Below are 21,256 nucleotides of genomic sequence, written 5' to 3'. Positions count from 1 at the left end.
TTGACCCAGAGTTCAAGCTCACTGCTGTAATATATATATATATATATCATAATAATCTGACAACAACTTTAATATTGGCCATATTATACTTACATTACTACAGTGAGATGACTTTAGTCTCATGAACAACATGAGCTAATTGTTATTTACTAACTAATCTTAAAATGACTGTTCAGTACAGAAATGAAGCCCAACTATCATGTTTTACAGTCCCGTGGTCTCAGCCTCAGATACTCAACTAATCAAAGTGATGTCATGACAAAAATGAATGACCAACAAAACATTTTTCTCCTTCATTTCTGTCACACAAAGCTGTATGAAACGTTTCTCGCGGTTAGTATCATGGTTGCTAGGCAACCTGAACAGCGCGACGAAGGCCAGACCGTCCCATTTCACAAGCCTCTCACTTCCGCACTTCTCGCACCATACGTAGTACGCGTAGTGCGCGTACTTCAAGCGTGCAGACCCTGAATTGGGACACAGCCTAGTGGTGCCGAGCTGGCGCACCGAGTAGTTCCTGTTACCTGCTGTTTGTCTGTTTTTACAGGTAAGCTGGGTTCCAAATAATACATATGTGATAGACAACAGTAGCAATCGACACGCTAGAGAGCCAGTTCACGAGTTTAAGGGTTGATCATTGATCTGAGCATGCGCAGAATGATCCACAGCGCTCCTTTGATCCTTTGATCTTCTCAAACGATCATCGTGACGTCACGGTCGACATCACATTCTCTGCCACACCCACTGTCCTTAAATAGAGGAGCACCTTTAACAGTTTAGACAAAACTAACCTTTGCATTTAAATCATTCAGAGATTTAACTTTTTTGACACTTTTGAGCTTTAAACCTTTAAAGAAATGTCACAGGGAAGCGGAGATCAGTCAGACCCACTGCAGCATATGGCAGATGAACTCAGGCATGATAACGCACAATTCAGACAAAACTACAGACAACTCAGTCGAGAAAACAGACAACTCAGTCAAAGCTACATACAACTCAGTCAAAACAACAGACAACTCAGTCAAAGCTACATACAACTCAGTCAAAACAACAGACAACTCAGTCAAAGCTACATACAACTCAGTCGAGAAAACAGACAACTCAGTCAAAGCTACATACAACTCAGTCAAAACAACAGACAACTCAGTCAAAGCTACATACAACTCAGTCAAAACAACAGACAACTCAGTCAAAGCTACATACAACTCAGTCGAGAAAACAGACAACTCAGTCAAAGCTACATACAACTCAGTCAAAACAACAGACAACACAGTCAAAGCTACATACAACTCAGTCGAGAAAACAGACAACTCAGTCGAGAAAACACACAATTGAGGCAAGAGATCGCAGAACTCAGACAAACTGTGGAAAATCAACATGTACAACAGACAACAGAAAAAGAATCCCTTGGTTCGTGGTGTCTAAACCTACTTGAAGTAGGTTTAACTGTTGCCGGATGTGTCATTGCTCTTCCTGCAGCTCTCTGGGTCGCCTCTAAGATTTTCGGCTGAAGCGAATGTCCCGCTCTGTGGGGTCGTGATTATTATCATGACGCTCTGTGATTATTGTCATGACCCCACAGAGCGGGGATCGCTTGCGTGTGCTTGCATGCACACGTCCCATCGACAATTGTGGATTGTGGTCCACATCCACAATTACAGCTCTACTGTAATTGTGGATGTGGTTACCCTTTAAAAACAGTAATGATGTTTTCCAGCCACAGTCCACCTTCATCCTGGCATTGTTCCCGCTGGTGCTCCTCAGCAAAGGTTTCTCCGTTTGGTTCTGTCCAAAGTGTCCTCAGGTGACGCGTTGACGGTCTTAATGTCTTCCTTGATTTTGTCCATCCACCGTTTTTTCGGTCTGCCTCGAGGCCGGCATCCGTCTGGGTCGATCCTCTTAGCCGTTTTTGCTGAGTTCTCATCGCTTCGAACCACGTGTCCATACCACCTCAGGCGGGATTCGAGCATCTTTTGAACTCGAGCCACAGTCCACCGACCTGTCATAAATACGCTGTGCTCTCCTTTATGTTTGATTTTATTTTGCCCTTCACCTCCCAACCAGTCATGGCAGAAGACCGCCCCTCCCTGAGCCTGGTTCTGCCAGAGGTTTCTTCCTGTTAAAAGGGAGTTTTTCCTCTCCACCGTTGCCAGAGTGCTTGCTCATAGGGGATCATTTGATTGTTGGGGTTGAATTTTTGGATTTCATTTCATTGGCTTGAACTGAAAAACCTAAAAATTCAGCTGAGAGGTTCACATAGTGGAGAGCACTACATTTGTTAACTGCACTTTGTTTATTTGTAGATTTTGTAGTTCTTCCTACTACAAAGACTACAAATGAAAACAAGGCAGTTAGCAGCAAATGAAAATAAATAAAACACATTTAAAAAAAAATCTGCTACTGCTCTGTGTGTTTACTTCAGTGAACACTGTATGTTTTTGTGTTAGAAGATTATAGATTGTCCAAAATATCCTACACCTTGATGTTGGTGGGTTTCCAGAGGCACCAGCAGCTTCAAATATGTTTGCTGCTTTGTAATGGCCTTTTAGCAGCTGCTCTCTTAATCGGATGTATTTGTCCTGCAGAAACCTTCCTCGTTGAGCCTTTATCTGCACGACCCCGTGTGTGCTCTGACTCAGCCACAGATCTCCTAACGTTACGGTGATCACGATTAAGTTTTCATGAAATATCTCAGGTTTTCACTACGTCTCCAAGGCATTTAGCTATTTCACACTTTTCAGCAGCAGAGAGATCCTTTTATTTTTCCATATTGTTAACTGTCAGTTTGTTCATTTCCTCAGTGTTCTTTAGTGTTAAAGTGTTGGAGTGAAGCACAGCCCTTTCTAAAGTGTCTGCAGGCACTGGCGTGTCCACAGACGTGTGGATTTGTGTGCTGCTGTGTTCACTTGTGTGTTTTTGTGCACTCGGGAGGACGGTACCTGTCTTGTTGTCATCTCGTAGACAAATATTTGACAACGTCTAGAAGAGAAGTCCGAGTCGCCGTCCAAACGTCTGCCTGCAGCACAACCTCCGTCTCTCAGTGCTCGGCATGCACGCTGAAAGAGCCGCTCAGGTGAACTTCTCTCACCTGCATAAACACTTTGCATCGGTTTCTTGGCTGCAGGTCCATGAAGGCACTTTTGGAGGAATATTATGGTCTGACCTTCATCCTTCAGCTCACTCTGAACTCTCTGAGCAGGTCTCTGTGGGGACCTGCAGGAACACTTCTCCAGACTTCTTGAAGGACATTCAAAGCTCTTCTGCCTTCTGTTGATGATGTTGATGACTCCACACTGTTTATGTCCTGCTGAGCTTTGTGCTCTGGGAATGCCAGACCATGACTGATAGTGTTATTGTCTTATATCTCACGTCACTGCTTATATCTGAAGTCCTGCTGGCAGAAGTGCCCTTCAGTCAGAAAGGTTGATGGTCAGGATGAACCTGGACACTTCTTTGTACACATGTGTGTCGTATCTTTTGTATGATAAGTACTGATAGAGACAGACGTGAGTCTGTATTTATATTTCTTGCAGCCTGTTAGCACTGTACCTCCTGCCTTTCCAAACGGCTCTTCTGTGTTTCTGTCTCATCGTTCTGCTGATGAACATTTGTCGCCCACCGTGATCTCAGCACGTTGTCCTGGTTCTGGAGAGCAGACGTGTGTTGATCTGAGTCCTGTGATTTCCAGTAGTGATTTATTCCCAAGACAAAATCAAATCGTCCTCTGCTGCCGTGTTTTTGCACAATAAAAATGATGCAGGTGTCAGAAAAAAAAAAAAAAAAAAGAAAAAGTAACATGTACATGTAAATACATATTAGCCACCTAGCTTAATCGTTTTTTGCATACAAGGACCCTGGAATGTACCTCATGTCTTCCTTGCTTACTAGTGACTTCTTGGCGTTAAATATAGTATCTCATCCTGCTGGCATGCATGTCCATTTCACGCTTTGGAGAGCCAAAGCATGGACTGGCATGTTTATTCTATATGAGCAAAAAAATAATAGAGTAGAGAAAAATTCTACCTGTATTTTCTGGCCTATTGTTTAATTTGCCTGAAACTATGTAGTTTCAAATTATTGATTTAGATTGGGCCTTAACCCCTTTCTTTTCCTTTTCTTTTTCTATTTCTCCACTGACTTCTACTGACTTTCCCCCACCTGGCCCTCACCTCCTGTCCACTTCAGCGCAATACCCACTCTGATAATAATGTGAATAATAAAATAAAATAATACAACGAAACAAAAAGAATAACAAGAGGCGCCTACAGAGACACTGTAGTGTCGTCTTGGCAAAATAAATGTGTTTGCCACAACAAAGCATTCAGGCCATGATTCTGCTTGCTAAAACTGCCGGAGAGGATTTAAAAAGATATATATCTGAACTTCTTCTCCTTTCAGTAAGCCGTTTGATGAACCTAACTGCTGTCCTGCTTTATATTTCACTCCTTTTCTGCCCTCACAGCATCACCCTTTGATTCTTACTCATGCTTGTGACTTCCCAGGAGAACCATGGGCAGTGCAGCCTGCATTACAAATAGCTGACGGGCTCATAGCAGGGTGATGTTTTTCCTGTGTTAAAATATGCATATTGAGGTTGTGTTTGCACAGAACTGCTCGATTATGGAAGCCTGCAGAGAGTTAGCAGCTCTCTGCTGAGAGAAGTTATTGGCAATTTCAGCAATGTCATTTTACTTTTTTCCTTTATTACACACCACACCCTCCACTCATCTCCTTTCACATCCACTCATTGTACATCCAGGGAATATCACTGCAATTAAACGGTGGCAGTAGGCGTGTAAACTGCTTGAGCTCGATGAATGATTAATGAAAACCATGAAATGCATGAGACGGTGTAGTAATATATTTGTTTATCCATCAGCAGTAATTTTATATGCATCTAGCTGACCTTATCGTGTATGTATGCATTGAAGCTGGACACAGAAGAAACAAATCACTGCCTATGTTTCTCTGTTAGTACTTTACAATTCAATTCAGTTTTACTCATTATGCACCAAATCACACCAGGAGTTGCCTCAAAGTGCTTCATACAATAATACAGAGAAAAACCCCAAAATTCATATGACCCCCATGAACATGCATTTTGGCGACAGCAGTAAGAAAAAACTCCCGTTAACAGAAAGAAACCTCGAGCAGAAAGAGGCTCATGGACATGCAGCCATCTGCCACAACCCGGTCGGGTTGAGGGAAGGAAGACAGGACAAAGACTCACTGTGAAAGCGAGCTAGAGATGAATACAGAGCATCCTGTTTTTGCTTTAGTACAGAAAATGAAAATACTGCCAATATTAATCACGAAACATTTTCCAACCACTTGTTCCTTTTGACTTTTAACTGCTGAAAAAGATCAGAGACTCCATTACGCTCTGTGTTGTTAGAGATCGCACGTATATAAAAGGCACTTTCCTGATCTGCTGGGTATTTCCATGTGCACTGTTGTTTCAGCTTGTTTTTGTGTCTTTCTCTCATTCTTTGTTTAGATGCAGTGTTCCCCTTTAATGAGGAGAGAGTGATTCCCGATGGAGTCAACAGGGACTCTGCCATCATTGGAGGTACAAAGTGCCATTATCATATCATCAAGTTAAAAGTGCTTAAAGGTGGTTGTTTTTTTATTGCTAATTGATTTTCCACATTTAAGAGGTCTTTAAAGTTTTCAGTGAGTTTATTAATAATTTATTATATAGTTCTAAGTATAGCCTAAGTACTCTCTATAAATGGAACGGAGAGCAATTCTGGGTTCAGTATCTTGCTGTATCTTCCTTGGCATGCAGACTGGAGCATAGTGGGTGACCTTCTCGGCCTCCTGAGCTACAGCCACATGGTTGGCATTTATGTAGCACCTTTTGATCTTCACTAGCTTTTACTTTGGGAGGGGTAAGTGTCTTGCCCAAAAACATTTGAGCAGGGCTTTATCGCTCGGGACGGCTGGAGGTAGAACGGGGCGATCCCTGGGTACTCTAGTCTGCAGGTCAAAGATTCTTTGGGCAAGATACTGAACCCCAAGCTGCCACCTGATGCATCCACTGGAGTGTTTGTAAATGTTAGACAATGAGTTTTGGTATGAAAAAAGCACTTGTATAAATGTGTGTGTGACTGGATGAATGAGGCTTGTAGTATAAATTGTCTTGAGTGCTCAGTGCCCCTTTTACTATTTATTTGCTCGCTGTGCTTACACATTACAATAACCTGTGGTTGTGACGGATCGTGACCCAGATGAGCTGCTACATCACAAACATTCTGATCATAGTTAACTATTAAAAACGTCTGCTTTATACTTTTCAAGTGACAGTCAAATTCCTTCTTTGTGTCCAAAAACTACCAAAAACAGACTACAGTTCACTACTGTTTCTAATTACATTACAAACCTTGCATTACATACATTTTAATTACATTAATCTCCCAGTTGAGACGGCAGAACCAAGCTGTGTTTGCCTTTGCTTAGACATTGACTCATATGAGGAATTTCATGGTCGGAGCAGGTTGGTAGCAGTATTTGAAAAAGCCTCTCTGTCTCTACTGCAGGTATTATCGCAGTGGTGATCTTCACCATCTTATGCACTCTGGTGTTCCTGATCCGCTACATGTTCCGTCACAAAGGCACTTACCACACCAACGAGGCAAAGGGCAGCGGGGAGTCCGCCGCGGAATCAGCGGATACGGCCATCATCGGCACCGACAACCCAGAAACCATTGACGAATCAAAGAAGGAATGGTTCATCTAACAGCCAATCAGAAAGAACTCTGAGAGAGGGAAAGCAATGTTTCAGATCATCCGATGCCACAGAGATAGAGGAGGTTTAATTCAAGGCCAATCGCAGAACGGATGGAGGATTGACTATTCAAAAGGACAATAATCTCCCAGGGAAGGTTGGAAAAATGGGAAAGACTGTACAGAAATCCTTTTGTTTTGTTCTTTTTTTTATATATCCAGAGTATTAGAAAGAGAAGGAAGGGACACTTATTCAACTGAGCACAGCTGTAAGAGACTGTACATGTATATACTAACCGGCTTGTCCTTCTTTGTATCGTGCTTGGGAGTTTTCAGGAGTCCTTTGAATACTGTATATGACAAATAATTATACTTACTGGGTCGTGTGATAGCAAAGGTTTATTGCCAGTCCCTGTTGCGTTTTGATTTTATATTTTAACAAAAATCTTATATCAAAAATGATCAAATCGACATGCCAAACCTCTGTTTTTGTTTTGTTTCTTTTTTCTTCTTCTTTTCATTTTTTATTGTTTCAAACTGCAGATGCACCAGTTTGTCACATAACTCATGTCGTGGTAATATAGAACTGAATATGGATGCCAAAAGTCACCTTGTAAATACGATATTATTTTCTCCCGTTTCTCGAAAGATTTATTTAGTGTCAGACGCATAAAGCAAATTAGAAATTTCATATCTATATGAGAGTGGCGCCACACGTCTCGTCTGTCGCATTATAAACGTGTAAAATATAGAGCTTTACGTTTAAATCTTATGACATTCGATTGTAAGGGACATTCCTTTCTGTGGAAGGGCACCGAGGGGTTTCTCAGTGCATGATGGGGAAATCATGACGCCATCATCGCCATCTTCTTCATCATCATCGTCACGGCAGCTTTCTTTGAATTTGGAATGAGTGAAACTGCGAGCCTTTACTCGTGCGGGCTTCACCATGTTTGTTTGTTTCTTTGCCAAACACTTGAGTCTTATGTCAGATTTTCATGTTCAATTTGATATTTGAGTTGGTTTTTTGTTTTGTTTTGTTTTTATACATCTGAAACCAGTGTTGGGCTGTAGTTTTAAAAGCACATGCATGCGTCTGTGCGTATATGCGTAGGTGAATTAGGGCAAAACGAGCTTTAGAAGGGGCCGTTTGGGCATGCGCGAAGACCAGACCAAACGGCTTGACTGATGCGTACTGAGTTTTTATCGATGCACTAAACTCTAGGCATTAAGTGGGCGAAGCAGCGTGAAATGAAAAATCAATTTATATCTGAAAAACACCTGGGACGAAGTTAAGAAGATAATTGGCTTATTATTCCAGCGTGCCTTCAAGGTGCTGAGCCGTTTGGCCTTGCCTCACACTACTTATCACAAACCTGCGAGAAAAACGTGACTGCTGCTGCACGAAATCTGACTTAATAGTGTTTTCAGGTGTTTTTTATGTTGTATTTAAATGGTGCTGTGTTCACTTACCCAGAAAAACCTTGGTTGGAAAAAAAAACTTGTTTTGAAATTTGAAAAAAAAAGCCAGACTTTCCAAGTATTTGTGCAGCAGTAGCAGCTTCAACGCACAAGCTTACACCTCCCCTCACACATGCACACAACAACATGCATGTTTGATGAAGCATGAGTCATTTGCTCGTTTGCAAGAACAACATGTTTAGGATGAGGAGGCAGAAACGAGCGCCACCCTGCAGCGTGCAACTGCGGTCCAACATGCATTCAAATCATGTACAAGATCTATTTATGTTTATGTTATTTTTATGTTTACCTGTTTACCTTACCATGGCTTCTACAGAACGACGTGTTACAGCTGAAACCTGCTGCCAACTCTATTTTGTTGTGAAGTTGCTTTATTTTGTATGTCTGTTTGATCAAATTGCTCCCACGGCGCTCGCACAGTGAATCACGAATCGCCTCGTGATCGAGCGCTTGCTGTAGATCACTTCATGTGAGACATTAGGAGCAGCTGCTGAGCTCAGCTTGCCTTCTACTGAGGCCTCAAACAAGAATTCATCTGTTCTTACGTCGCATCCCGTAGGGCAAACAAGTGACTCTACCGATGCTTTGTTGTTTTTGGATTTTGATTTTCAGACTTTAAAATGCATAACTTCACCCTCGATATATGTTTTGAACTTAACCGCGATGATAATTGATTATCAGCGCAGACAGGCAAAACCTTAACCCACATGTTTTGCTTTCAGTTATCTTGAGTTCAATAAAGAGTGTTTGATCTTTAGTTTCTTCGTCTTCTTCTTCTTGTTCAGACATTCGCAGATTAATGATGCACATCAAAGACAGTACTAAAGATATTCAAGGAACATTTTGTATCTTAGCCATGTAACCATTAAGAAACAGGGACTATGGAAGAATCTAACCCATTAGCTTTAGTTTGACTTATATAGGTTAAAATTATATGAAACTGATATAATACTTAAAAAAATGCTATGTAGTTTTTCCTTTTGATTGTATTGCAAGCCCGTAATGAACAAATGTGGAAGTTCCAGAAGGTCATATGGTGCCCTCTGGTGGGCAGACAGTGCACCTTCTTAGTCACCCAGATTTACAGAGCACACACACTGAGGATTAATGACAGCTGATCACCAAATTAAAGAACGTTCAAAGCTCATAGCTGATGAATTATATTCAGAATCAGTAATAAGTATTATATGAAAGTATATCAAATATGAACTTGCTGACAAAGGTACCCAAAGCATGAGGCGCTACATAAAAAAGAACTGAAGTGTCCTTAAGACGATAAAGTTGCAGATAAATGTGCTCACTTAGGTTGAGCATGTTTGATTTTAAAGTGATGACAGGTCTTTATATCTCTTACTCTCATCAGAAATTTAGTGCTCCTCTCCTTTTCCTCAGGAGGGATTTGGCCAGCGTGCCTGGTAATTAAATAATTCTGATTACTTTGTGTTTGTTTGTATGCCCAAACCTTTGAACCGAGGCATTGTCTTGTCGTTGTTATTACTGTTGCCATGATCCAGAACTAAATAGCAATATAGCTGCCCCATAATCAGTTTGTGTTATTATAATCTTCATTTCATGTCTGTCGATTGAATCGCTGCTTAAAATCATACGCAGCCGCATATTTGCATAACTGCAACTCATCCTTAAACCCTTTGACAAGGACTGACTCTCGCACACCTGACAATGAGCTGATAGGGAGCAGTGTGTGTTAACATATTCACGTAGCTTCCAAAAAAACCTTCACAGAACACACACATGAAATTATTGTGAAATCAGACACTTTTTAACAGCTTTATTAGCTTTGAGGTTTATTGGAAAACAGAAAAAAAAAAAGTCTGCAAAAGAAATCAGCAGTTACAAAAGACAACTTATAATATTTCCGTGTACATCAGTCCCTTTTTTTTCTTGCAATCAGGCCTTTATTGTTCCACTCTGATGACCCAGTTAATGTGCATGTTGACAAGTATGAGAGCTCATCAGGGTTGTTCTTTGGTGTGCAGCAGAAAACAGAGTGAAATGTTTGAGGTTCATTGTCCCAGGGTGTAGCTTTGTGAATCCGCAGTCGTGACTGTAAGGGGGAGAGGGGTTGGAGGAATATGGTGGGGGATGCTGTTGAGATGGAAGATTTGGGCTCCTTAGGCGTCGGGACACTCACCTGTAACGCATATTAGAAAGGCTGGTGAGCGAAGGTCTGCCTCGCTCACAGAATCACTTACATTGTTGATACTGTTAACTTACCATTCTTGGGCAGCATAACAATGTTCTCAGCGAGGACACCAGTCTCCAAAGAGAACTGCGTGAACTTCTCCTGCAGGACAGCGCTGGTGTCGGGAGTGCGACCTACAATAAAAAAATGACGGAGCTCTTCAAGAATGAGCAAATCCTGGAGTGCATTCCTAGAAAGCTGCTCTTATTTTGGTAAGACAAACTCACTGTAAAGCTTGTTGAGGACCTCGGACACCCCATTCTTTGTCTTGATGGTGTGGACCACGGCATACTCATCGTAAACGACGTCAACAATGCGCATGTCATTGTCATTGTTCCAATCTGGCGGGTAACAGAAATCCTGTTAAATCTAAGTATTTAAATAGATGTCAGATTTTGGGGCGGTGTTAAAGGCATCTCTACTCACTTTGGCTGTGGAAGGTGAAGCGTCCAGGAGTGTCTGTTTTCTTAGCCAGGTGAGTCATTCTCCAGCAGGAGCCATCAGCACTTAAATGGGGGAAAAAAATGACCAGTTTATTAGATATCCTCCCTAAAAAAGACAATCATTGCCATTTAATTTATTTTATTTTATTTTAATTTGAAAGCACGATTATACTCACTTCAGGTTGGAGTAAGAGAGGTCCAGATCTCCTACATCAGTAGGTTGTAAGAAAGCAGTCCCCATTTTCATGGTTGCTTTGTGGTTCACAAACCACTGAGCATTTGTAGCAAAGCCAACCATGTACCACTTGCCCGCCACCTGTAAGAAAGAGCAAACACTGTTTAAAAAGAGGTTATCTAAACCCCAACTGCATTACTGCTTCCCCTCTGTTTTCTAAAAGTGAGGGGTTGTTTTTGTCTGTGCAACAACCCAAAGACAGATGCAAATAACTTCTTTCTTCCTTTTCAAACGTGTTTTTGTTACCTTCTCCAGGCTAAAGTCTTTTACGGGCATGACATCTGCACATGCAGCCAGCACGCACACCAGGGCGGCCAGCATCCTCAGCAGTGGGCTCTTCATGGCTTCTTCTGTCTGAGCTTCAGCAGCAAGGAGTGATCAGGAGCGTCAAGGTGGTGTGATGGGACGGAGCAAGTGGAGGCTTCTTATATTTGCTGCAGGGTACTGCCCTACCCCCATTCTGTCTCCTCCCCGCTCCCCCTCCCCACAATCCTGCTGCTCGCTACACCATTACAAAAAACCCTCTGGCAAATCACGGCTGTTACACAACTGGCACGTGTGAATGGAGCCGGGACACAGGGGTTGGAGGGACGGGGTTGTGGGGGAGAGGGGTGTGCGTGTCGCATAATAGAGGTCTTTTAAGACACCCCCCCCCCCAATTTCCTTTAAACATTAGTGTCCAGGCATGCCTGGCCTATCAAAATGTCACATGTATAAAATCAGTGTGTTTTCCATTTTTCTGGATATGATAAACCATTGGCATCCAGTATTTCCTGCATGGTCAGGGATTTTTAAGAACTTCAAGGTGAAAAAAATAAAAATCATTCTTATAAATAACTTTGCCAGTGTTGCATACAGTGGCTTGATTGTTCCTTGCAGCCTCTGAGCACTGACTCACATCGTTGTACTGGTTTCTTTCTTTCTTACTTACTTACTTTTTCCAGTGTTAATTGTTTCATAAAACCTTTGGTGCATGCAGAATGTGGGTGAGAACCTCTGAGTTTTGTAACTACCAGGGAGTTGGAACGTGCACTGTTGACGTGTTTAACTTTAAATATTGCATTTATGTTAGAACAAATCCCCCGTAGACTTTGTTTCTGTGTATTGTATCATTTGCCTGTTACATAAAGTGCTGATTAGCTGTGAATTCTTTATTTTTGCTGACAAGTACCGATGACTTATCAAACCTCTCCTCTGTTATGAGACCAGACGAGCACAGACTTGTAATCAGCTGGTTATGAAACACTCACACATCCACACAAACAGGGACACACACACACACACACACACAGAGGTGCCGGTTGAAGCGAGGGGAAGTGGTAAGAGGCACTTTCGGTGAGTTTTGTAACCAGCCTTGTGACATCTGGGCCTTATTATCTCCATTCCTGGCCTCCTCTTCCAATTTTTGCATCCTCACGCACAAAACAAAAACACGCATTCACCTCTCAATGGTAAATCTTGGGATTAAAAAACACATGTTGACACTTGCATCTCACCACAGGATTAGCAAACAGCAAATAAGGACAATTAAAAGCATTCAACAACAGCTTGATTTGACTCTTATGTCCTTTTATTCAATGTGTGGCTGAGGACATTTAATGTTAGGGCCCTAATTCAGTCTTTGGTAAATTCAAAAGCGTTGCTCTCCATCGTCCCTCAGCTCCGCCTCTTCAGCATGTGGGAACACAATCTGTTAAACAAGGAATGCCAGGTTAAATTACAGAGAAACCGTGCTGATGTTTTTCAGCAGGCAGTGGAAGTTAGATAACATGTTGACAACGTTTTAAAAACTGACTGCAGGAGCACAGCCTGCAGGAACAAAAGTCAGCACTGTTTCTGAGAAGGTCTGGCGCACTTTTCTTTTTCTTTTTTTTCCCCCAAGTGATACATGATGCCATTTAAAAAAAAACCTGTCATACTGTTATTCAACAGTGGGTCTCCCACTTAGAAATAATCTGTGATATCTTCCTACTTATAGCTGTCAAGTCTTTTTCTTTTACCCACATGTTTGATACCATGCTCTAGCCATGATTATAACTTGCTTTGACCAGCTACATGTCCCACATGGTGAGAAGAATCTTTATGCTTCTGTTAATCTACATTATAGACATTTAACTGGTGATATTTTGCCATTTAACCCATTTGTCTCATAAAATAAAAGCGCTCTGAGCAAAAACAAGATTTTGACTTTAGAGTATGCAAAACTGATTTAGTTGAGCTTGAATGTGTATTTTAGCATTGAAAATGTCACATCTGTGTGCTGTACTTAAGAAATTATGAGGGATCAAAAATGTCAAACTCAGTTTCAGGTTGCATGACCTCATTAAATTTCTCAAAGTTACTGTACACAAAAAATCACGTGATTCTGAGGAGGTCAGTAGGGAGGCACTCACCGAGTTCTTCCCCAGTGAGCAAGTACTGTTATCACATGGTGATTTTAGCTTTCACAACATTTTTCAAGCTATTCAAATCAAATCACACTGCAGGAAACTAGTCGAGAGCTTTAGCCTAAACTAAATGTACACTGTTGCTGTGCTTCAGCATTTAATACATTTAAACTGTTCATTTATTTCAATTAAACATTGTACGTATTAACATTTAAGTTACTGCCCAAAGGGGATCTGAATTATTCTCCTCATTTTGTTTTGCACACTGGTTATTGCCTTTGGCTTAATTAAATTTTTTAAGTCAACAACTTGTATTTTTCATAACATACTGCTTAGCTTAGATAATACATAGAAAACTATAAAGAACATATTAACCAGGTACTGCAAAGAGATCGAGACGAGTGTGTTTTTTTTCCTCCAGTAATATGTGAGGAAAAAGTGCCGTGAGCCACAGTCACAGCGCAAAGCTGCAGCTCATTTGCGGTGCCACTAATTCTTGTTTGCAGTTCTTTATGTAAAGCATGTTGTTAAGAAAAAATCTGCATAAATACAATTTGTTAACATTATTTATTATATTCCACTGAATCGCCGAAGCTTCTTACACTATATGGGAAAAAATGCTAGGAAATAAATCATGAGAGCTTTGCTAGGGAAATGCAATGCAATTACTCGTGGATGTACTTGTCAGCACTAGGCCTGCATACTAAACCAGTAAGTAAAAACCTGAAAAATAATATGAGTTTGGCTCAGTGGCATTTCACACGTTTATCTTGTTTCTGTCTGGCCATTTTGTTTGTGACAAATTTAAACATTATCACCCTTTCTTTTGGGGGGATCGGTTTTATGTACACTTAAGTTAATACTTTAAAAAAAATGTTTAAAAAGAAAAAACAGCATGTAACTTACTGATCACATGATCTCGATCCACATCACCGCAGTGACCTGGAAAGCAAAAATACATTCACATGCCATTATTTAGACCTCTGGGGAGGTTACTATATAGGAACATATGACTGGTAGTAGTGTGACTTACTCTGACCAGTCATTTACTACATGTGTAGTGTGTTGTTGTGTTATTTTTTACAATGCACTGTGTTCAGAAAATATTTGGATTGTGTTCTCAAATGTAGCACGGTATATTATTTTGGTTAATTTAGCTATCAGAGATCCAGAGCTTGTCTAGCTATGCAGTCATCATGTGTTTCAAAATGCCAGCTTACATGAAATAAGATTCCTATTAGTATTCTGTATGATAAGCGTAAAATTAGCCATACTGTAGGTGGGGAAGGGGAAGTGGTAGGCCCGCTGCAAATTCTGTTTTGCAGCAAGCTCTTCAAACTTGGTTAGCAGCGGCTCTGGCAGATTGTCCACAGACTTCCCTGCGAACACAGCACAACACATAAAGCCCTTTAACATATTTACCAAAGTAATAAAGCATCAATAGTGCTGTGCTGTTCAATATAAAGTACCTAAAAAAGAGAAGGAGGAACCTACCATAGAGTTTCATTGTGATCTTGCCCTGTTTCTGGTAGTACATGATGGCATAGGAATTGTAGTCTGTATCCCCAATCACTATCTCAATATTCTGCTCAGGGCGAGATCCTGGTATAAAGAGAACAGAGAGCAAAGTACATAAAGGATCCTGCTTTATTCTGGGGCACTAAGAAGAAAAACTGACCTTTCAGTGTCAGTCTTCCTGGGACTGACGTTAGATGATAGACTTGTAATATCTCCCAACACTGGTGATTACTGAAGAGAAGAGAAGAGAAGAGAAGAGAAGAGAAGAGAAGAGAAGAGAAGAGAAGAGAAGAGAAGAGAAGAGAAGAGAAGAGAAGAGAAGTCTCAGACTTTGTACTTTTCAGACAGTGCATGACAAATTAATCAATAAAACTTGTTTTTTCTCTGTTGAGGCCAGAAAGGTTTCATAGCACTCATACAACAACAAAAGCTTTCACAGAATGTTCTCCAAAAACAACACGAGCCACATTTTTTCCATTTAAATGGGATATTATACTTCTAGGTCAGTTTGGCCAAAAAATAGTTAGCAGAAAAGCTGACGGATTTAACTGTTCTACCTCATTCTTCCTGCTTTTGAAGATGCATAAATAATATTAAACACATGGCAAGGAATAATATCAGTAAGAATGGAATGAGGGATTCAAGACATTGGCACCCTCTGCTGCCAAAAAAATAGAAAGAAAGCAAAAAACATACTGAAGAATCAGCAACATGTGCAGCTGTACTCACTGCCTTGTTTTGGTGCTAACAGACAGCGTTTCATTAGAGGTAGCGGTACGAGTAATGGTGATTACTGTTGGCTCCACCTTGGTCCCGTGATTTATCAGGTAAGAGCATTTGGAGGCAGTATTAAGCAGGTACCATGTTCCCAGCATCTAGGACACATGCAATCAGAGAAAGGAAAAAACAAGATTTCAAAATATCTCAAAATCAATATTTTTGTCTAATTCATCCCATCCCGCTGAAATCAAAATTCCAGAAATGTTCCACTGTCAAAACAAAAACTATAACATTTCTTTTAAATGTCATGCTCTATCACATTCATATCCGTTCACCTGCACAGAAAAATTCCCTCATTGCCTCAAACACAATATTGACACAATTATGCAAGTTTGCCTGCATCATCAGCCCCCCACAGTAATCCATAAAAATCAAAGCTTTCACGGTGATCGAAAGTTTGAAGAACAAAGGCTTCTCAGAACTGGCCTTTGACATGTTCAAGTCTCTGAATACTTTACTTCGAGTCCACATAGAATATAAGAACAAAAACATGTTGGATTATTCTTAGACCAGTGAGACAGGGAGCTTTTTTTTGTATGTCTCATGATCTAATCAAAGCAGTAAAATCATTTTCTGGCTATTTTCTTATGTTTATATTGACTCATCCACCATTAAGTTACTTTCACATAGTTTCCACAGATTCTTCTGCAGTCCTTTTTGTATATCATACTGTGACACAATACAACAATAAAAAAAAACAGTGCTCAGAGGTAAAATAACAGCACACAGAGCTATCTGCTGTGTTGGCGATGTCTGCGACTGCCTGGAAACAGTCGGTCTCTGGGCAGTGCAGCTTTTTCATGAATCTCACTGTCTTCAGCTGAAGGTTAAAAAGATCAGTTTAACTAAAAAAAAAAGAAAAAGATCAAGTACTGCTGATGTCATTTGGTACTATATAAATTGAATTGAATTGAGCAGCCAGGGCCCAGTGCAGCAGTAGTGAAAAAATTCAGCTTCTTTATCTTGTTTCTTACCCTTTCTATGTCTATGTCTTGTTCGGGTTGGGTCAGGTCAATAGGTGTGATCTTTGGCTTCTTGGGAGGTCGTCTTTGGGGTCGGGGTCGACTCTTAGCTCCACCTACAGCCTCAGCAGAATCCCAGAGGTGCACGCACATCAGCATCACCACTGCAAGTATGCAACGCCATAGTCCAGCCATTGTATCGCTGACAGGTAAGAATCTGTGTTCTTGTTCTACGCCCCCCTTTTAATTTTCTTTTTTCTAAATTCTTGTTTTTGTTTTATAGGTTTTCTGTCCACCCTGCTCTGTTTCTCCCTTCAGCTGTTCTCTTTCTGCTTTACTCAACTTGCAACACATATACCCAGAAGATATGGATCAACAAACAGAGTCCCAGAGACAAACAGTGTGAAACAGAGGATGGCCTGCTGAGTTAAATATTAACTTCATGGTAGAGATGAGGCCATACTAAAGTGGTGTGGTGTGCACTTTTGAACAACAGGAGGCGGCAATAAATTACCAGCAAACATCGGGGGTCATCGCAGCACAGCACCGGATTCAGACGTGCATTTATTGAAAAAAAAAAAGGATCGGTCATGTTTGCATGATTCCTATCAAAGACTTCAGCTGGATATGTACACACAACTCCAGATTACAAACCAAAAACACAGCAATGTTTTTGCAATCCTGCAGAACAACAAGTCAACCCACATGGAAATATGCTAAACATTACAATGCTGTTAAAAACACATGTGTTCCAAGTGGCTCATATGAGAAGACCTTCATTCAGATGACAGTTAAGGCAAATTACTTAACAAAGATTAGTAAACAGTAAAAACACCAGTGACCAGGAGGGAACACAAAAAAGATTATTGGAGCAGAAAAATTATTTACTGTGTGTCCTGTAGTCCTGTCCTGTGTAGACATCTCTCCAGTCCATATATCCATTAACATATGCAATATAAAACTGGGTTCAATTCACTTCCAGTTTAACCCACAGTTCATCCCACTGCACCTCACATAGCTTTTCACTTTTTAAAAAAAACAACACAAAAAACAGAAGGGAAGTTCTTTAAACTGGTCCTGTTTTTTTTTTTATCTTTTGATTAAGTCCATCAGTTTCACTCATCCTCATCAGGTTTGTTGTTTTCTCTGGTTTTAAATGTGAGGGCAACACTGTTGATGCAGAAGCGCTGTCCTGTTGGGTCTGGTCCATCATCAAACACGTGGCCAAGGTGGGCATCGCACTGTGTGACACAGACACACAAACACAAAAAAGTCAGAACTACACAAGTCTGGTTTGGTTTGTGCACATTTTTTACTTTAATCTCTGCTTTATAGCACAAACAACAGCAAGTATCACAGCTAAACTGAACGAAACCTTGGCTTCTTTTGGTTCCTGAGCACAACTCACATTTTTACAAAGGACTTCTGTCCCAGGGCTGCCCAGGCTGTTGTCAGGGCGCCGAATGATGGAGGTGTGGCTTTCATCACCCTCCCATGTCCCGTGAGCCTCATTGAATGCTGGCCAGCCTGTCCCGGAGTCATACTTAGCCTCGGAGCTATGAAGAAAGGAAGGAATAGTTTAGTAAACACCTGCTGATTTTTTTACAAAATGAGCAAACAGCAAAATCCTCTTATACCAGTAAGCCCTAATTTTTTCAGGTTTAATAAAAGATTATGGTCCAGTCCAGACAATGTGCATACCCCTTTATTGGTTAGATGTATTACCTGAAGAGTGGAGCATCACAGCAGACACAGTGATACATCCCCACTTCAAAATGGTTCAGGTAGATCCCACTAAAGGGCTGAGAACATCCACAAATACACACACACACACCAGATCACAATGTAAGGAGCAGAAATACAGCTCATTTTACTACCTGTGTGTTCTTCAGCACCCTGGTTTTGTAAGTGCAATACAATGACTTGTCCTTAGTCCTGTTATAACAATCTGAAATATCTCTGCGTTTCATTTTTCGGGCTGTATTTCACTCATAACGTAGTAAAAGTGTGTCGTTGTGATACTGTGCAGATCAAAGTCCACCTGAGAATGTGTTGCTGTTGACAAGATAATGTATGTCACTCTGAGAAAGTAAGATAAGTGCTGGCGTGCTTATCTGCACATGTAAACTTCCACTTATTAATTCTGAACACAAAGCTTCTTTGGCATTAGGTTACATAATAATTATACTGTTTTTTGTTTTGCTTTTTTTTATACACTGGACTCACCTCCTCAGTTCCTTTCTCTCTGGTGACTACATACTGCTCTGGGGTCAGTTTTTTATGCCAGTCTGTAGTCTCACTGTAACGTGTGAGGGACTGCAGGCCTGCACAGAGCAAAGGTCAGACATTTTAGATATGCATGTTTAAACCACATTTTTTTTGTGTGACAGTGGATCATTAAAACCAGCTATGTGGAAGAGTTTCCTGTAATTCCTGCATTTTCTTATCTGATCACATTACCATTAATAATACAGACTCTGAACAATTTGGAGTAAACCTGAGAAAATGAGGCTGCTTGGAAATATATTCTTAAAGAATAACTAAGACTAAAATATAAACAACCTGATCTCAGATAATTTCCACTTAACTTTTGAAATATGCTTTCAAACAGAGATGTAGAAGCTCTAATAGTAAACATCCGTGCATGATGGTGCAGGGAGCTGTAGCTCAAGTACAGCGCTGATATAAATCAGAAGTTCGCTCACGGTACCTTGAGATGTGGACACGGGACGGATTATTCCGGGGATCCTCCTCGGTAACTCTGCAGCTCTGGCTGTGGCGTGTTGAGAGGCAACAGCGACAATCCGGCGGACGAAACGAGACATGTTTGCTCCAGTGGAGTCAAGTGCGACTAAAGTCAAGTGCAGCTTTCAGTGGAGTCAAGCGAACTTGTCCCATCGAGATTTTTCACGCCGCGGCGAGTTTGGGCTGGTCCTCGCTCGGCTTATCCGGGCTGTTAGCGGGGTTACACGGTCACAAAACACAACTGAAGCTACAAAGGTCAAAGTGGATGGAGTTCATATTTTATTGCCAGCACTGTGCAAATAGCGCAGTAAGCGCTGCTGAATGGGAGTCTGCATATTAAAATATTATATGTATATAATATTTAAAAAAAAAAACAATTAAAAATCTAATCTAATCTAGATTTTAGATAATTTAATTTTAGATTTTCTATTTTAGATTTTTTTAAGACTGATACCGACATATTTGTTGATTTAAAAATATGACATTCAAATAGGTAAGCCATATTTTTTTTAGTTCTTTTAGAGACATGAAACATGAAAAGATTTCTCCAGCATTTCTTATTTATTGTTATTTATTTAGGCTGCTCCTGTATGCTCTGCTTTAGTTAATAGCGAATATTGGCTATTTGCCAGTCTATTACACAAATATACACATGTATATAAAATCTCCAGCTCATCCCCTGAGAGGTGGTATGAATGGGATCCTCAGGCTCGGGTCCACTTAAGGGGACTTTGAGGGTTCTGCGCAATATCGTGGTTGCTCCTGGGACTGCACTCTTCAGCACCAAGACCTCTGATGTTGTGCTTGGAATCTGTTGGAGCTACTCTTCCGGTTTGGGGATTACAACTCTTAGTGTTTCCATTTCCATCTACTATCTGCTGTTCACAGCCATCTTTGCTGATGTCTATTTGAATACTAATTGGTATTATTATTACTGTTACTTAATGCAAAAATCTAATGAGTTATCAGATGGTAGCTACTCAGCACATTTATACATGATCAAAACAACCTGCTGAAGTTCAAATTGAGCATAAAAAAGAAGAACGAAAAGAAGAAATGTGATTTAAGTCCCTAAATCTGGCCCTAGTTGTTGGTGCCAGATGGGCTGGTATGAGTATTTCAGAAACTGCTGATCTACTGGGATTTTCCCCCACAACCATCTCTAGTGTTTACAGAGAACAGCACAAACAAAGAAAATATCCAGTGTGCAGCTGTTCTCTGGGTGAAAATGCTTTATGATGCCAGAGGTCAGAGGAGAATGACCAGACTGCTTCAAGCTGATAGGAAGGTAACAGTAACTCAAATACCCACTCATACAGCCAAGGCATGCAGAAGAGCATCTCTGAATACAAAACACTTCAGAGCCTGGAGCAGATGGGATACAGGAGCAGATGACCAGACCAGTTGCCATGTCTCTCAGCTAAGAACAGGAATGTACGTCTACAGTTCACACAGGCTCACCAAAATTGGACAACACAAGATTGGAAAACGATACCTGGTCTGGTGAGTATAAATTTCTACTATAAAATCTTTCTGGCAGGTTCAAAAACATGAAAGCATGGATCCAAAGCTCCAGGCTGGTGATGGTGGCATGAAGCTGTAAGAGATATTTTCAATTCTCTAACAACTACAGCTTGCACATTGGCAAAAACACTGCTTCACCATGTTGAACCCATGCTAAAGTACAAAGATTGAATCACTGTGTTTAACAGAGAAACACCACAATAGACAAGATTTTGCTTTGCTTATGCATATGTAGAAAAATAGTCAACTGA

At 40.8% G+C, this 21,256-nt stretch overlaps 4 protein-coding genes across 5 annotated transcripts in view; 1 reads left to right on the top strand and 3 right to left on the bottom strand.

Annotated features, from left to right (window-relative positions):
• The window catches only part of cntnap2a (contactin associated protein 2a), a 348,699-nt gene extending 339,734 nt beyond the window's left edge, over positions 1-8,965 (top strand). For both annotated transcript variants that reach the window (XM_005471745.4, XM_005471746.4), the window contains 2 exons: positions 5,498-5,569; positions 6,540-8,965. In XM_005471745.4, coding sequence (XP_005471802.1) covers positions 5,498-5,569; positions 6,540-6,739 — 272 coding nt within the window. In that variant the 3' untranslated portion in view covers positions 6,740-8,965. The remainder of the gene's footprint in view (positions 1-5,497; positions 5,570-6,539) is intronic.
• Positions 8,966-9,972: 1,007 nt separating this feature from the next.
• On the bottom strand, positions 9,973-11,505 carry LOC100712094 (lipocalin). Its single transcript, XM_003443505.5, has 6 exons — positions 11,336-11,505; positions 11,031-11,170; positions 10,838-10,917; positions 10,639-10,752; positions 10,444-10,545; positions 9,973-10,360 (listed from the first exon to the last, which is right to left on the bottom strand). The coding sequence occupies exons 1-6, from the start codon at positions 11,429-11,431 to the stop codon at positions 10,341-10,343; spliced, it is 552 nt and encodes a 183-aa protein (XP_003443553.1). The 5' UTR covers positions 11,432-11,505; the 3' UTR covers positions 9,973-10,340.
• A 1,132-nt stretch (positions 11,506-12,637) lies between these two features.
• c8g (complement component 8, gamma polypeptide) lies at positions 12,638-17,101 on the bottom strand. The gene is made up of 7 exons (XM_003443504.5): positions 16,749-17,101; positions 15,724-15,869; positions 15,155-15,225; positions 14,971-15,078; positions 14,751-14,855; positions 14,383-14,418; positions 12,638-12,779 (listed from the first exon to the last, which is right to left on the bottom strand). Exons 1-7 carry the CDS (start codon positions 16,929-16,931, stop codon positions 12,760-12,762), a joined length of 669 nt encoding a protein of 222 aa, XP_003443552.1. The 5' UTR covers positions 16,932-17,101; the 3' UTR covers positions 12,638-12,759.
• A 165-nt stretch (positions 17,102-17,266) lies between these two features.
• Positions 17,267-19,711, bottom strand: msrb2 (methionine sulfoxide reductase B2). Its single transcript, XM_003443503.5, has 5 exons — positions 19,447-19,711; positions 18,963-19,060; positions 18,462-18,538; positions 18,145-18,292; positions 17,267-17,977 (listed from the first exon to the last, which is right to left on the bottom strand). Exons 1-5 carry the CDS (start codon positions 19,559-19,561, stop codon positions 17,852-17,854), a joined length of 564 nt encoding a protein of 187 aa, XP_003443551.1. The 5' UTR covers positions 19,562-19,711; the 3' UTR covers positions 17,267-17,851.
• Positions 19,712-21,256: the final 1,545 nt, after the last annotated feature.

The sequence above is a fragment of the Oreochromis niloticus genome, linkage group LG9 (genome assembly GCF_001858045.2).
Source record: "Oreochromis niloticus isolate F11D_XX linkage group LG9, O_niloticus_UMD_NMBU, whole genome shotgun sequence".
Classification (NCBI taxonomy): domain Eukaryota; kingdom Metazoa; phylum Chordata; class Actinopteri; order Cichliformes; family Cichlidae; genus Oreochromis; species Oreochromis niloticus.
The sequence above is the reverse complement of the archived record's forward strand: the minus strand, read 5'-3'. Positions and strand labels throughout refer to the sequence as shown.

What these genes read in the sequence shown, in the direction of transcription:
- LOC100712094 (XM_003443505.5), bottom strand. Translation starts at nt 11,431, where the DNA reads ATGAAGAGCCCACTGCTGAGGATGCTGGCCGCCCTGGTGTGCGTGCTG. An exon ending in AAGACTTTAGCCTGGAGAAG is followed by an intron (nt 11,171 to 11,335) that starts GTAACAAAAACA and finishes TCTTTCTTACAG; the next exon opens with GTGGCGGGCAAGTGGTACAT. An exon ending in CTTCACCTTCCACAGCCAAA is followed by an intron (nt 10,753 to 10,837) that starts GTGAGTAGAGAT and finishes GTTACCCGCCAG; the next exon opens with ATTGGAACAATGACAATGAC.
- c8g (XM_003443504.5), bottom strand. Translation starts at nt 16,931, where the DNA reads ATGGCTGGACTATGGCGTTGCATACTTGCAGTGGTGATGCTGATGTGC. An exon ending in GTTAGCACCAAAACAAGGCA is followed by an intron (nt 15,226 to 15,723) that starts GTGAGTACAGCT and finishes TCTTCTCTTCAG; the next exon opens with TAATCACCAGTGTTGGGAGA. An exon ending in GATCACAATGAAACTCTATG is followed by an intron (nt 14,856 to 14,970) that starts GTAGGTTCCTCC and finishes CTGTGTTCGCAG; the next exon opens with GGAAGTCTGTGGACAATCTG.
- msrb2 (XM_003443503.5), bottom strand. Translation starts at nt 19,561, where the DNA reads ATGTCTCGTTTCGTCCGCCGGATTGTCGCTGTTGCCTCTCAACACGCC. An exon ending in GAGAGAAAGGAACTGAGGAG is followed by an intron (nt 18,539 to 18,962) that starts GTGAGTCCAGTG and finishes GGATGTTCTCAG; the next exon opens with CCCTTTAGTGGGATCTACCT. An exon ending in TGTGATGCTCCACTCTTCAG is followed by an intron (nt 18,293 to 18,461) that starts GTAATACATCTA and finishes CTTTCTTCATAG; the next exon opens with CTCCGAGGCTAAGTATGACT.